The 14,357-nt window shown below is 43.4% G+C and overlaps 1 protein-coding gene across 1 annotated transcript in view; it reads left to right on the top strand.

Moving 5' to 3' along the window:
- EGFL6 (EGF like domain multiple 6) overlaps nucleotides 1-7,573 on the top strand; it is a gene marked incomplete at its 5' end in the record, with an annotated part of 29,328 nt that extends 21,755 nt beyond the window's left edge. The window contains 3 exons of the mRNA XM_006759081.1: nucleotides 716-838; nucleotides 5,195-5,521; nucleotides 7,169-7,573. Of these exons, the coding sequence (XP_006759144.1) occupies nucleotides 716-838; nucleotides 5,195-5,521; nucleotides 7,169-7,179 (461 nt within the window). The remainder of the gene's footprint in view (nucleotides 1-715; nucleotides 839-5,194; nucleotides 5,522-7,168) is intronic.
- Between the last annotated feature and the right edge of the window lie 6,784 nt (nucleotides 7,574-14,357).

Below are 14,357 nucleotides of genomic sequence, written 5' to 3'. Positions count from 1 at the left end.
ATAAATTTATATTTCCCAGGAAAAAGCTTCCCCCCCTGCCGGCCTGGTTGCCCCACGCAGCCTGCTTGTTCAGTCGTTTGGTCATCCCTCACTAACATGCCTGCCAGCCTGGTCATAGGCAGCCATCTTGTGAGAGCATGAGAATTAATTTGCATATTACCTCTTTATTATATAGGAGAATATGTGGTGCCAGACTAGCTCTCCTGCTGTAAATCTCAAAACTAACAAGAAATAATTAGAAAATTAAATGTAAAAAATACTCCTTAAGCCCTGGCCAGGTATCTCAGTTGGTTAGAACAGTGATGGAGAACTTATGACACGTGTGTCAGAGGTGACATGCGAACTCATTATTTTTGGTTGATTTTTCTTTGTTAAATGGCGTTTAAATATATAAAATAAATATCAAAAATATACATCTTTGTTTTACTATGGTTTCAAATATCAAAAAATTTCTATATGTGACACGGCACCAGAGTTAAGTTAGGGTTTTTCAAAATGCTGACACGCCAAGCTCAAAAGGTTCGCCATCACTGCTATAGACACATTCCCTACCTACCTGGTGTCAGGCTAGCTGGGGCTCCGGGCCAACACACTGGGGATTATGAACACCTCACAGTTCTGTGGCCACACTTGGTTTGTTGGCAATGTTGACGGTTGGCCCAAGATGGTAGTCTTTCAGCATGCCCTGTTACTACAAGCTTGTTCACATTTTTAGATATAAATGAATGTGCTGTGAAAACCCATACGTGCAACCTCTACGCCAATTGCCTCAATACCCAAGGATCCTTCAAGTGCAAGTGCAAGCAGGGATATAAAGGCAGTGGACTTCAGTGTTCCGGTAAGTAGCATTTGGTCATGGTGCTGCTTTTTTTCTTTTGAGTGATTTCAGAGAGGAAGGGAGATGGAAAGATAGACAGAAACATCAATGATGAAAGAGAATCATTGACTGGCTGCCTCCTGCACACCCCACACTGGAGATCCAGCCTGCAGCCTGGGCTTGTGTCCTGACCAGGAATCGAACCATGACCTCCTGGTTTATAGGTCGACGCTCAGCCATTGAGCCATTCCAGCTGGGGGCAAAGTGGGTATATAAAGAAATCTCAAATCTCCTCCAGAGAAATTGCCAACTTCATCTACAGGAGACTGTCTTGTGAATCTAAAAACCCTGGAATTCCCTGTTTTTATGTCTGAGATCCCCCAATGTGTCAAAGGCCCTCTTACTGCAACTTCCTCCTACGTTTTTATATTCTCAAGAAGATGGTGCAATAATCAAGAAATTGTAACGTAAAAAAAAATCAGTTATGTCAAATTTGAAACAGCAATACCCAGGTAAAGCCACATCTATCTATTCATGGTCATGCATATGCATGGGTTCCTTATCCTCGACCCAGCTCCCTCTTTACATACTAAGGGAGTGAAATTGGTGGCACCACAAAGTTCGTAATGGCTTGATCTTTTTTTTCCAAAAGGAAAAAATCAAAACTTCAAAGCAGAAACTGAAAGCAGATGTTTCAGTTTGCCTGGTGTAGGTTGCAACCCTCTCCTCATTATTTATTAAAGGTCCTTAGTTTTACGTTACTGATTTGCATAAAGGAAATTTCCAGGGAATGGGTGTTTCCTATTAATTTTCGTGCTGGATCCTGGGAAGAGATTCAGGGAACCATGTGCAGAATTACACAGTGGGGCCTCCAGGGGAAGGTCTATATCTGATCAGCATATTACAATCAAAACTTAGCATGTGACCTCCGGCAAAGAAGTCAAAACAGGCCATTTGAAGGTCAGGAAAATGAGTAATGATGCCTTACTTGTATTAGTAGTAGTTGATTTCGAACCTATAACTATAGGCTGTCACATTGGTAAATAACTAGGACATTTCATTGAATAGGGAAATGTAGCTCTTGTTATAACAGCCCTAGATTGATTTCAAAGTAAAAGCAATGTATTAAAAAAAAGCAATGTAGTAATTAAGAGCATGTATATTTTCAAAGCATTTTTTCTTTCTCCTTTTGATTGCCCAAAATATTGTGGACTTCTTGTTTATTTTTCTACCACTTTGGTACAGAGTGAATCAACCAAGTAATGGAGAAGGAATTGAACAGAAGAGATTAAAACATTGCCAAGAAAAATGTTATTTCCAATTTCTTGTATAGTATTCTTTTCAGGGACTAAAGTTGATGTCAACTCCCTTATTTCATTTTCCTCTATACTATATCCAAGTAGTAGAATTGAATAAATTGGTTCAGCTGTTATTAGTTTTAGACCAACACATGCCTAGATATTTTATAAAAGGACAATATATTTGATTTTAAAGATCAGTGTTTTAAATTGTTTTAAATATTTTTATTTCGCTTTAGAGGGAGAGAGAGAAACATCAATAATGAGAGAGAATCATGGATCGGCTGCCTCCTGCACGCCCCGCACTGGGGATCGAGCCAGAAACCTGGGTATGTGCCCTAACTGGGAATCGAACTGTGACCTCCTAGTTCAGTGGTTCTCAACCTGTGGGTCACGACCCCTTTGGCGGTCAAACGACCCTTTCACAGGGGTTGCCTAAGACCATCCTGCATATCAGATATTTACATTATGATTCATAACAGTAGCAACATTACAGTTATGAAGTAGCAACGAAAATAATTTTATGGTTGGGTCACAACATGAGGAACTGTATTTAAAGGGCCAGAAGGTTGAGAACCACTGTAGTTCATAGGTCAATGCTTAACCACTGAGCCATGCTGGCTGGGCAGTGTTTTTAATTTTAAAAAATTACTTTTTTTTACATTAGTTGGATATCTTTAATTGTCATGAGTAGATACCTGAAAAGGAGGCATGCATCTTTGGGTTCTAGATTTCAAGGCATTTGAACCAGTCTAGAGAAAAGTAACTAACCCTAGAGCCGGAATCAATCTGTCATGGAAATAGGACTGGAAAAAAAGAATCATTCGTCTGCTTCAGCCTCAAATCCTAGCTCTGACCCTTGGTATCTGAGTGACTTTGGGCAAGTCACTTAACATGACCCAGTTGCCTCATCTATAAAACAAACTTGTTGGGCTAAATGATCCTTTTTTTCTACCTCTTGAGTTCTTCATTGACCCACCAGGGGCATGAGGAATCAAACTAGAGGTACATTTTTTAAAACAATTTAATCCAGTGGTGAGAAATAGGAAATGAATGTAAAACAGCAAATGTAAAAGCCTCTATAAATATTCAATAAATAGAATTATTTCACTTTAGATAGTAGTGGGTTGAGATTAAGAAATTCAAAGCAGAGAGAGAACAGAGAAGAAAAATTAGGTATATACACAATGAACCATAAAGCACAATTTTTATTGGTCACAAATGGCCCATTATTGACCATTTACCTGGTCCAGCCTAATGCTATAGCTGTAATCTTGGAACAGCAAATTTAGACAAATAGATAGGGCTACCTGGACGACCCCAGCTTTAAAGAATACCTGTGTGAAAGCAGAAATATGAGAGGACCCCGGAGGAATCCATCACCTTAGAACCTGTAGCCCAACTTGGTAGGAGCAGGTATTTCATCATCGTAGTCTCTGAAGCAAAACAAAAGTATGTCCTCTAAGGAAAGATAGTTAAGATACTACCATAACAGCCCTAACCGGTTTGGCTCAGTGGATAGAGCGTCACCCCTCAGACTGAAGGGTCCTATAAAAGGATGATATGCTAATTAGATCAGACACCTTCTGGATGTCCTTCAGAACAAAGCCACAGCAGCTGTGAGGGCCAAAGGCTGGCAGCACAGGCTGGTCCAGTGCTGTAACCCCTTTCACAGAGGCTGCAGGAGAGCCCAGTGCCACATGAGAGGCCAGGGCCATGGGAACGCCCAGGGCCACATGAGGGGCTGGGGCCGCAGCCACCTTTGCAGAGTTGGTGAGGGAGAGTCCTTTGTGTAGCCAGTCCAGCACTGTGGCCACTTCTGTAGAGGCAGGGGTGCGGGGGCTGCACAATCTCAGTTCCAGTGTTGTCCCTTCTGCAGAGGCAGCCACAGAGGTGCAGCTCGGGCCAGTCCAGGTGCCATGCCTCCACAGAGGCTGGACAGGGGGCAACCTGCTGTGCTTCAACCTCCCACAGTCCCTCCCCCAGCCGGCCTGGCCCCAGATTGCCCCCCACCCACCAGTGGATGAGGGGCGGGCCAGCACTAAGAAGCAAGGGCCGAGGGCTGGCAGACATGTACCTTGGTTACAGGCTCGATCCCCAGTGGGGGTTGTACAGGAGGCAGCTGATGAATGTTTCACTCTCATCATTGTTTCTGACTCTATCCTTCTCCCTTCCTCTCTGTAAAAACCAATCTATAGTAATAAAAAGGTAATATGCTAATTAGACCAGACGTCTTCCAGACGTCCTTCCGGACAAGGCCACAGCTGCGAGGGCCAAGAGCTGGCAGCGCGGAAGAGGCGGTGGCACAGGAGAGGTGGCAGCGCAGGCTGGCCAGCACTGCAGCCCCTTCCACAGAGGCGGCGGGAGAGGGGACTGCGCAGTCCTGGTCCCAGTGATGCCCTTTCTGCAGAGGCAGCCACAGAGGCAGCGGCGCCATGCCTCCACAGAGGCTGGACAGGGTGCAACCTGCTGTGCTTCAACCTCCCACAGTCCCTCCCCCAGCCGGCCTGGCCCCAGATTGCCCCCCACCCACCAGTGGATGAGGGGCGGGTTAAATCTGGGTGGAGACTGAAACTCGCTTTAATCGACAGAGTACTGTGGAAGCAATGCTAGCAGTGGCAGCAGCAGCAGGGGAATGGGGGCGGCCCCTTCCCCTGATTGGCCCAGTTGCCTCCCTCAGAGGGAGGCCAGACTACAGACTACAGCTTAGGCCTGCTCCCCAAGGGAGGGGAGTGGGCCTAAGCCGTCAGTAGGACATCCCCTGAGGGTTCCCAGACTGAGAACTCCCAGACTGTGAGAGGGGGCAGGCCTGGCTGAGGGATCACCCCCCTCCAGTGCACAAATTTTTGTGCACCAGGCCTCTAGTAAAATTTAAAAAAAAAGATGCTACCATAACATAACTGCTTAAAAGAGATGCATGTATAGTTCTTCCAAAATATCAAATGGTAGAGCCTCATGTGGGCTGATTCTGAAAGTATTCATTTCCAGCACTTGAACACTTTTCAAATGCTCTGTTGTTTTGTGAGTTATCTAATTATCGGCCAAGGTGGAACTTGTCGTCTGTTATTGTTTGTGGTAGTTATCCCTGAAAAGTCTGTGAAGGAAGTCCTCAGAGCACCTGGTACCATCAAAGACAGAATCAAGAAGTTGCTTGCTCACAAAAACAGCATGAAAAAGAAGGTGAAAATAAAAAACACCATCGTAGAACCTGCTGGGACTCCTGCCCCGAAGGGTAGCTTGCAGCCCTTTGATTCTGAAGAGAGTGTTTCCAGAGATGGGAGCCCAAATGGAGGGGAAAAGGGGAATGAGGAGAGAAAGAGAGAGGGGCTGGAGGAAGAGAAAAGAGATAAGACAGCCCTGAAGAACCACGTGGAGCAGGAACGAAGCCTTCGAGGAGATGTGTTTTGTGAGTATCACTTCTGTTATTTTACACATCTTGTGAAAAATGAGTTGTGATCTCTCTGGGATATGAACGAAGAAAAGACATTTTCACTCATTAAGTGAAATGGGTTTGGCTCTAAGTCCTAAAAAGCAAGGTTCTCTCTAAGTCTGGAAAGTAACATCTTCTGTGGATACGCAATCAAATTTGCTTCTGTGAGCAACAAGAAGTCTGGGTCCTTTCCCCTTACCTTGGGGGGCGGGGGTCCTGTTTGACACAGACCCCCCCATTCCACTCGCAGCAAAGTCAGCCTGCTTGTCCAGCAAGCACAGTTGTCTGTCCGGCTGCCCAGACCTCCATGCAGTTCAACCCCAAACCAGGGAGACCCTTACCAGACAGATCTGCCAAACCCTACATTTTTCCTTCTCGAAGGTACCTTTTACAGGCCCACTCAGTGAAAGGAGAATTTCATGGTTGTGTGGTTATTGTTTTAAAAGCCAAAGTAGACAGTTGTAGGGAAGAAAACGTTAAAAGTAGAGCATAAGCTTTAGTTTTCTCCATGAACTGGATGACTACAGAACCCACCAGAAGTCCCAGCTCATACAGGACGGTTTCCCTATTAACTTGCCCTGAACCCCCACACTGAGACTTTCCATTTCATTCTCACTGGGCATCTGTTGCTCCCTCTATATTTTGCCTTGTCTGTTCTTGGCTCTGTGGCCATTGGATTTAACCACGTGAGGAGTAGACCCAGGACCACCCATCCAGGAACTAGTGTGCCAATGACAACATCTCCCCTAATAGAGAGTGAGAATCTCACAAAAGTGTATTTCCAAAACCTAGTGAGAAGGGACATGTTATCTCCCCCTACCTTGCTGCTTCTCTGTTGATAATCAAGGCATTTGATTATAACTTATTAGGAAACATTTGTCAACACATGAAAACAATGACATGCCAGATAGTTTCTGAATATGTGAATCAATATGTTAAGGAAAATAACTGTACTACTGCAAACTACCAAAATCTGAATATATCAAAATAATTCCCTTTCAACTATATAGTTTCCTATTAAACGTTCACAGGGAATATTAAATTTCTTCCAGCCAGTTTTTTTTAGAAAATAATTTTTATTGATTTCAGAGAAGTAGGGAGAGGGAGAAAGAGATAGAAACGTCAATGATAAGAGAATCATCGATAGGCTGCCTCCTGCACGCCCCACCCCTCCCTGCACTGGGGATGGCACACACAACCCAGGCATGTGCCCTGACCGGGAATCGAACCGTGACCTCCTGGTTCATATGTCGACTCTCAACCACTGAGCCACACTGGCTGGGCAAGCAGTTTTTTAAAGAAACTCACATTCTTTTATTTTTGCTTTTTATTTATTTAAATGGGAATTCAAGAATTTCTTCTTAAACCTTGCCCTTCTCAGCTTCACAGGGCTTTCCAGATTCGTTTAGGTGTTAGAGTGACCCTGTTTTCTCTGAACATAGCTCACTCAGCATGGATAACTGGCATCTGGAAGATAACATCTATTCCTACTATTCAGTGTCAAAGCCAGTTCCTGTGCAATACGGTCATATGAGTTAGTCCCTTTAATAGCTGTTCAATGGTTTGATTATATCATTGTTTTGAACATTTTGAAGTAATTTTTTATTCCCTCTCCATTATTAGATCACTTTTGAAGCAGAACGTGGCAAGGGCAAAACCGGAGAAATTGCTGTAGATGGTGTCATGCTGGTGTCAGGCTAATGTCCTGGTGGCCTTTTTATCAGTGGATGCTGGAATGTTACTGTTGTCTTTTATATCCTTATATTTGACTTTTAATGTCAGTTCTCTGTTTTTATATATATATTATGTCACAGATGCCCCTCCATTTAAAAAATACGAACTGAAAAATTGTACTGTACCAATAGAAACATTATTGTAAGCTGCCTTTCTTGTATAGATGCCTCGTTATTTGCTTTAAATTCATTTCTGAATTGATAAAATGTGGAAATGTCAGTTCAGCTCCCCCCCCAATATATTTTATTTGTCTATATGAGTTGATGAACCTCTCTATACAACACTTCTAGAATTTTTTTTAAAAAAAGCACAGAGAAATGGTTAATTGTGTGATGTTTAGGGCACTTCTTGGAAACCATGACATCACAAATAGACTTTTACCTAAGTTGCTTAGCCTGATCTTTTATAGCCGAACTTGTATGTTTAAATTCTTTGTACTAATATCCAAATAATCACCTTGTGTCACGGTTTGTTTTTCTAAGTAAGAAAATGTGCTAATTTGATTTTATGTTTAGCTAGTGCATGATTATTTGCTTTGTGGAAATGTGGTTTTTATTCTTTTCTCTATGGAAATACTTTATTTTCTTAAAAGTACTTTCTATTATGGGAACACATGGCTGCTTTATTAGGCTTCATAATTGCAATGCAAATTAGCATACGTTGTTGAGTTCAAGGCCTCAGAGAACCTAAAACTAAGTTAAGCAAGTAGCAGGACTAAAAAAAAGATGGATACCCTCTTTTCTATTTCTCTTTTCTTCCAAATCCAATAACAGCTTTGTATGGAAATGAATCCTGAGTGAATTGTCTGAGGATGAAAGGATACTCTGCTTTTAAGATTCTCAGTCACAAATAGCTCCAAGATAGCCCCCAAATAGAAGGTTCTCCAGATATTTTCTTGCCCTCCCCTAAAAGCAATGAAGGCATTGGGCCATAAGAGTAAGGAAAGAGAGAAGGTGGCCCACTTATTAATCTTTAAAATTTGTAGTCTCACTCTTCAAGTTTTTTATATTGAAACTCTTATGGGGTGGGGGGTAGGGGAACACACTGTTTTCCTTTAGTGTGAAGTAATCTTGGCACACAAGGTCTACACAAGACTGTAGCTATATCTGTTTGAGAACTGGTAGTTATAGAAATCCTCAAAACAGTTTTTCTAGTGAGACCAGTTGAAAACCTGCCCCAGATACATCAAATCAGCCCACAGAATTGTAAGAGAGAATAAAATGGTTATTTTAAGACATTAAAATTTGGAGTGGAAAAAAAATTTTGGAGTGGTTTGTTACACAGCAAAAGCTAACTGATACATGTGGTTTCAAATACTGCAGTAGAATCTGAAGAAGACTTTCTATCCATTCAGTGATCAAGGAAATTTGAGACCATAGTTGTGGCTTAGAATAAAGAAAGATGGGGGGGAGCATTTGTAATAAAAGACAGTTTCCCCGTGATCCAGATTAAAGGAAGAGATGTGCCCTAGCCAGTTTGGCTCAGTGGATAGAGTGTCAGCCTGCAGACTGAAGGGTCCTAGGTCCAATTCTGGTCAAGGGCACATGCCCGGGTTGCAGGCTCTATCCCCAGTAGGGGGTGTACAAGAGGCAGCCAATCAATGATTCTCATCATTGATGTTTCTATCTCTCCCTCTCCCTTCCTCTCTGAAATCAATAAAAATGTATTTTAAAAAATGAAGGAAGAGATGTTGAACCAAAAATGAAATAGGAAGGCCTGTGAATCATGTTATACATGGATAAAAATAATGCATAAATCTAATATTTCATGTTTCTCTAATATTTGTAGCAGAGACTTCTAGTTACCTATCCAGTATCCATTCTCACCCTTTCCCTTACTAATGTAACCATATATAAATATATTTGGGAGACCCCTAGCTGGTTTGGCTCTGTGGATAAGAGCATCGGCTTGCACTCTGAAGGGTCCCAGGTTTGATTCCAGCCAAGGGCACATGCCTAGGTTGTGGGCTTGATCCCCAGTAGGGGGCATGCAGGAGGCAGCCAATCAATGATTCTCATCATTGATATTTCTCTCTCTCTATCCCTCTCCCTTCCTCTCTAAAATCAATAAAAATATATTTTAAAATATATATATTTTGGGGTTAGAGGGCATTATACTCAACTAAAGGACTGCATTTCCCAAAATCTCTCAGTTGGAGGAGGCCACTGAAGCATTGGTAGGCTTCCAGGAAGGATCATTAAAAAGGGCTTTCAGCTGGCAGCACACTTTTGCCATCTCTCTTCTTCCTTCTTCCTGCCTTCAATGTGGTTGTGAAGGCAGCTACTCTATGAGGTACTTCGTGATCCTGAGGGCAAGGACCACACCCTATAACAGAGTGCATAGCTGGAGGAAGCCTGGGTCACTGACGACATTATGGCATCTCTACAGCTGCGCAGACTGGTCACTGCTCAATATTTTATTAAGTGAAAGAAAAAACATCCTTCGTTGGCCTACCTAGGATTTCAAACAAAGCACAATCCAGACTCAGGTGACCACTCTCCCTGCTCCCTGGGGCTACTTCTGCCATTTTTACCACAAGACCATAGTCTTGGGGATTAACTTTTTAGACCCTTAAATACCAACACATTGGTGCTCTCCCTTCCAGGAGCATGCCCATGCCTTTCCCTTTCCTTTCCTTTCCCTCTCCTCCCCCCATCCCTTCCTCACTCCCAAGCCCCAAGAGCCCTTCCTACCTCTATAACAAGAGAGAGAGAGAGACATCAGTGATGAGAGAGAATCATGGATCGGTTGCCTCCTGCACGCCCCCTACTGGGGATCAAGCCCGCAACCCGGGCACATGCCCTGACTGAGAATCAAACTGTGACCTCCTGATTCATAGGTCAACGCTCAACCATTGAGCCACAGGGATAGGAATTATTTCTACTTCTGTGATTTACCAAATAAATATTCTCATACAGTTAAATAAATACATAAACAAACAAACAAAATACCAACATATTGTTTTAAATTCCAATCAACAGCCTATAGTGTCATGGAGCTCTAACCTGCACCCACAACCGAATCATACTTTGCTTCCTTTGGGGAAATCTAAGGTCAGCTAATTCCGCCATGACTCCCATATCTGTTGACCCTGGCCATGATCCAATGTGCAAACCCCCCATGTCATTCATGCTCTCGCACTGTCTCACCCCAACACTGTTATGAGCTTCCTCTTTTGGACACTAACTCCCACTGTTTCTGTCCCCTCCCCCATCACACATACTCCACAGTCTGGTAAACAAACTCTGCTACATCTTAATTCATGCCAGCGATGTCTTCCTCCGTCTCTCAGCCTTAGCTGAACTGAGCTCTCTCCCATAGCCACTTCTACCCCTGTAGCTTGATCAAATGGCTGCCACTCATCCTCCCACAGTGCACACATATCAGGGTCTGGAGTTGAAGGTGCCATTCTCCTCGCCCTACTCTTGTTTACAGTCTCTTATTTCTTGATTTCCATGTAAAAGCCACTGTTCGTTGGAGGTGCCATTAGGTAGCTCTCCAGCCCGCTGTCCTTCCTAGCCATTGTCATCAATCAATCTGTGCAGATGACATCTGTGCAAATGACCCATCCAACATCCTAGCCTCACAGGTCTTTGACCTCCTCTATTCCAGTCACTGTCACTGTCCTTTTAAAAAGCTTTTCCTTCATGAGTCCAAGCTGTGGTCACACAGCTCTCTTGCTCAAAGGGAGACACTTTCCACTTGCACCATTCATTTTTGAGACCCTTTCTCAGAGTTCCAGCAGTGCCCCCTTGTGGCAGCCTATGTGCATATGTATGTGGCTGCCACCAGGGAAACAGCTAAAAGGACTGTCTGCAGCATCAGCCCCCTACCCCCTCACCCCCCATTGCTCCATCTCTCCCTTTTCCGGTGTCTAGTGAACTCATGCTTCTTTCTGGATACCCAAAACCTTACAGTTCAGTCACCCCTGAGATCTTGAAGAATCCAATCTTGCAGAACTCTCATTCTCTTCTATCAACGCTTACTGGTCCTACGTCCTGTTCCGCTGGTCTCTGCCCAGTGAAGGGAGGCTACCCTTCAAAGATAACTCAAGTGTCAGGAATAAGCATCTGCAAGTGTAACTTTTACTAACTCATATATTCTGTTGTATAATAGCAGCTTCCAATGCCTTTATACCAAGGAGTGAGTAAGAAGGCAATTTCAGCCCCATGGTAAGATCAGGCATTCTCTCTTTTCTTCTGTAAGAGAACATTTCTTTTTTCAGGGATTCTCTTCTGATGGCCCTCAAATCTCACAACTACGTTAAAATGGGGGCTGTGTCAGTTAGTGTTTGTGGGTACCAAGCAACAGAAACATCTCAGCTAACATGTCGAAGGGAAGTTGCAGTTAAAAAGCAGGAGTGTGCAGGCAAGTGGGAGGATCAGTGAGCCAGCCTTGGAAATGGTCTGCAGGGCTAGCAGCAGAGCTATAGAAAAAAGTCATTGCTGACCAGGATGCCGCCATTGCCAGAATGACCTCACACTGTTAGTCTCCACATTGTTCTGCTCAAAATTCACATTCTGGGAGGGGTGTGCATTTGGGCCAGCCTGGGTCATGTGGCTGCTCCCAGCTAGGGCAGATTGGGGTAACTAATTAGCTTTTCAGAGAGTGGGCTAAAAGCTGCTGACCCAAACCCACTGGAGTCCCCACGTGGACCATATCACATAAACGCTGGGATTGAGTACATGCCAACATACCAGTCTAACTGATGTACTCTTGTCATGACAAATGAGTTGATGCCTTTGTTTTCTTTAGCAACTAGAAACTTAGTTGATGTTTGGGTTAGTTTTTAAACTAAGAACAACTAATAAAAACTAGTATATGAGTTCAGCCAGTGTTGCTCAGTGGTTGAGGATCGACCCATGAAGCAGGAGGACACAGTTGGATTCCAGGTCAGGACACATGCCTGGGTTTCAGGCTCCATCCCCAGTGAGGGGTGTGCAGGAGGCAGCCAATTGATGATTCTCTCTCATAATTGATGTTTCTGACTCTCTCCCTTTCTCTCTCTGAAATCAATAAAAACATATTTTTTAAAAAACTAGTCCTTAGGTCTTTTACACCGCTGGTTAAATTTATTCCCAGGTATTTTGTTGTTGTTAATCCTCATCCAAGGATATTTTCCCATTGATTTTTAGAGAGAGTGGAAGCAAGAGAGAGACACAGAGAGAGAAACATCGATGTGAGAGATACATTAATTGGCTGCCTCCCGCATGTGCCCTGACTGAGCCGGGGATTGAGCCTGCAACCAAGGTACCTGCCCTTGACCAGACTCGAACCGGCGACCCTTCAGTCCGTGGGCCAACGCTCTAACCACTGAGCAAACTGGCTAGGGCAATTCCCAGGTATTTTTTGTTGATGCAATTATAAATGGGATTGTTTTCTCAGTTTCTCTTTCTGACAGTTCATTATTGGTATATAAAAATGCAACTGATTTCTGGATATTTCTTTTGTATTCTGCTACTTTATTGAATTCATTTATCAGTTGCAGTAGTTTTTTGGCAGAGTCTTTAGGGTTCTCTGTGTACAGTACATGTCATCTGCTATATTGTCATTTTTGATGAATGGTCCCTCTGGCAGCACTCCCAGGTTATACCATGAAAGGGGGGCTGTGGATGGTGAGTACAGTTTGTCCATGAGAATGAGCCTCGAAGCGACATGGTGCAAGAACAAAGGACAAGGAAGCAGCACGGACCAGTGCTTTTTAGTGCAGGGTTTATGTCTTCCTGCTCTGAAGAACTGCTGAGAACCAGAGTGAAGTGAGGCGTTTCATGGAGCAGTCGGTACAGGATCACTGGCAGCCTGTGCTCTTCCTGGTAAGAAGCCACTCTGACAAAATGAAATCCCAGCGGTAGGCTGCAGCTCAGATTTCCTAACCACAGTACAAAAGACAGTCGAGTAGGCAGGCCTTTGAATAGAGTTGGCATCCTTTCATCCCACTTCTTTTGTACTTTTCCTATATTTTTCTGATTAAATGGAATTTTGGAGCAGCCCCAATAACCAAGTAGTATAAATATTGTTTCATTGCCTCTAAATTTCCATCCTATGAGCTACACCAAGAAGTTATTAAAGCCAGACTTGTCTGCCCTTCACATGTGTTTCTCTTTGCTGTTCCGTAGTTACAAACCACACATGAGCTGAGGGAAGGTTGGAGCTTTGAATTGAGTGAGTAGTTGATTTTTTTACATTAGGTTAGAATGGGTTTTAATAACCTAAAAACGAAGATGATTTCTTGATACCTGAAAGTCATTGGAAAAGCCTCAGGCTCCAGCCTTGGAGGAGCCATGGGAAAGGGGAGATAGCCCACAGAGCTTTGTTTCAAGGCAGTGATGAGAGAACAATGTGTCTTCTGACATTCACGCTACGGAGCCCAGCCTGTCCAATAAAACTGATTTACAGATGTCTCACTTTGTTCTTGTGATAGGAACAATCTTCTAGCAATCATCTTTTGAAACTCAAGTCTCTTAGGTACATCCAGAATGGTCTTGCAGTATTTCAACGGTTTTTTAAACTGAGTTACTGCTGCTCTTTTTTATCTTTTAACTTTTTTATTTTTTATTTTGGCTAATTATGGCTGTAGTCTTGGCCTTGTCTTCCCTTCTTCTAGGTAAGGTTTATTACATTGCTCCATCTTAGAATTGCCCTGCTTCCTGACAGCATCCAGTCCAGAGCAAACCCCTGCTTCCTTGAACCGCCCCCCAAGTTGTCTTACAGGAGGATATCAGCAAAGAAGGGAGCCACATTCTGAGTCTAGTTGTACCATCACTTTGGTTTTATTGAGCCCTTCCAGGGGAAGATGTGCACTGGTGATTAGTATGGGATGCACTTGTCTACTTAATGAATGTCCACTACTTTCACATTAGCTGGTACATGCTAGGGATGCAATAAATGCTCGTGGAATTAATCTCAGCGTTAAATAGGTAATGAATATTTTGTCCAAAGTTTTGTCAATATTTAGCTGAGCACTGTCTTGACTGGAAGCAGAAATGGAACGTTGCAGAGCAGTTCCACAAACCGCTGCTGAAAAACAATACCCGCACTAGTTTCTTCCATCCCTCGATGCTGCACTGCTGGCCCTGGG

Source organism: Myotis davidii, unplaced genomic scaffold (genome assembly GCF_000327345.1).
Source record: "Myotis davidii unplaced genomic scaffold, ASM32734v1 scaffold216, whole genome shotgun sequence".
Classification (NCBI taxonomy): domain Eukaryota; kingdom Metazoa; phylum Chordata; class Mammalia; order Chiroptera; family Vespertilionidae; genus Myotis; species Myotis davidii.
This window is presented reverse-complemented; position numbering and strand designations above follow the sequence as displayed.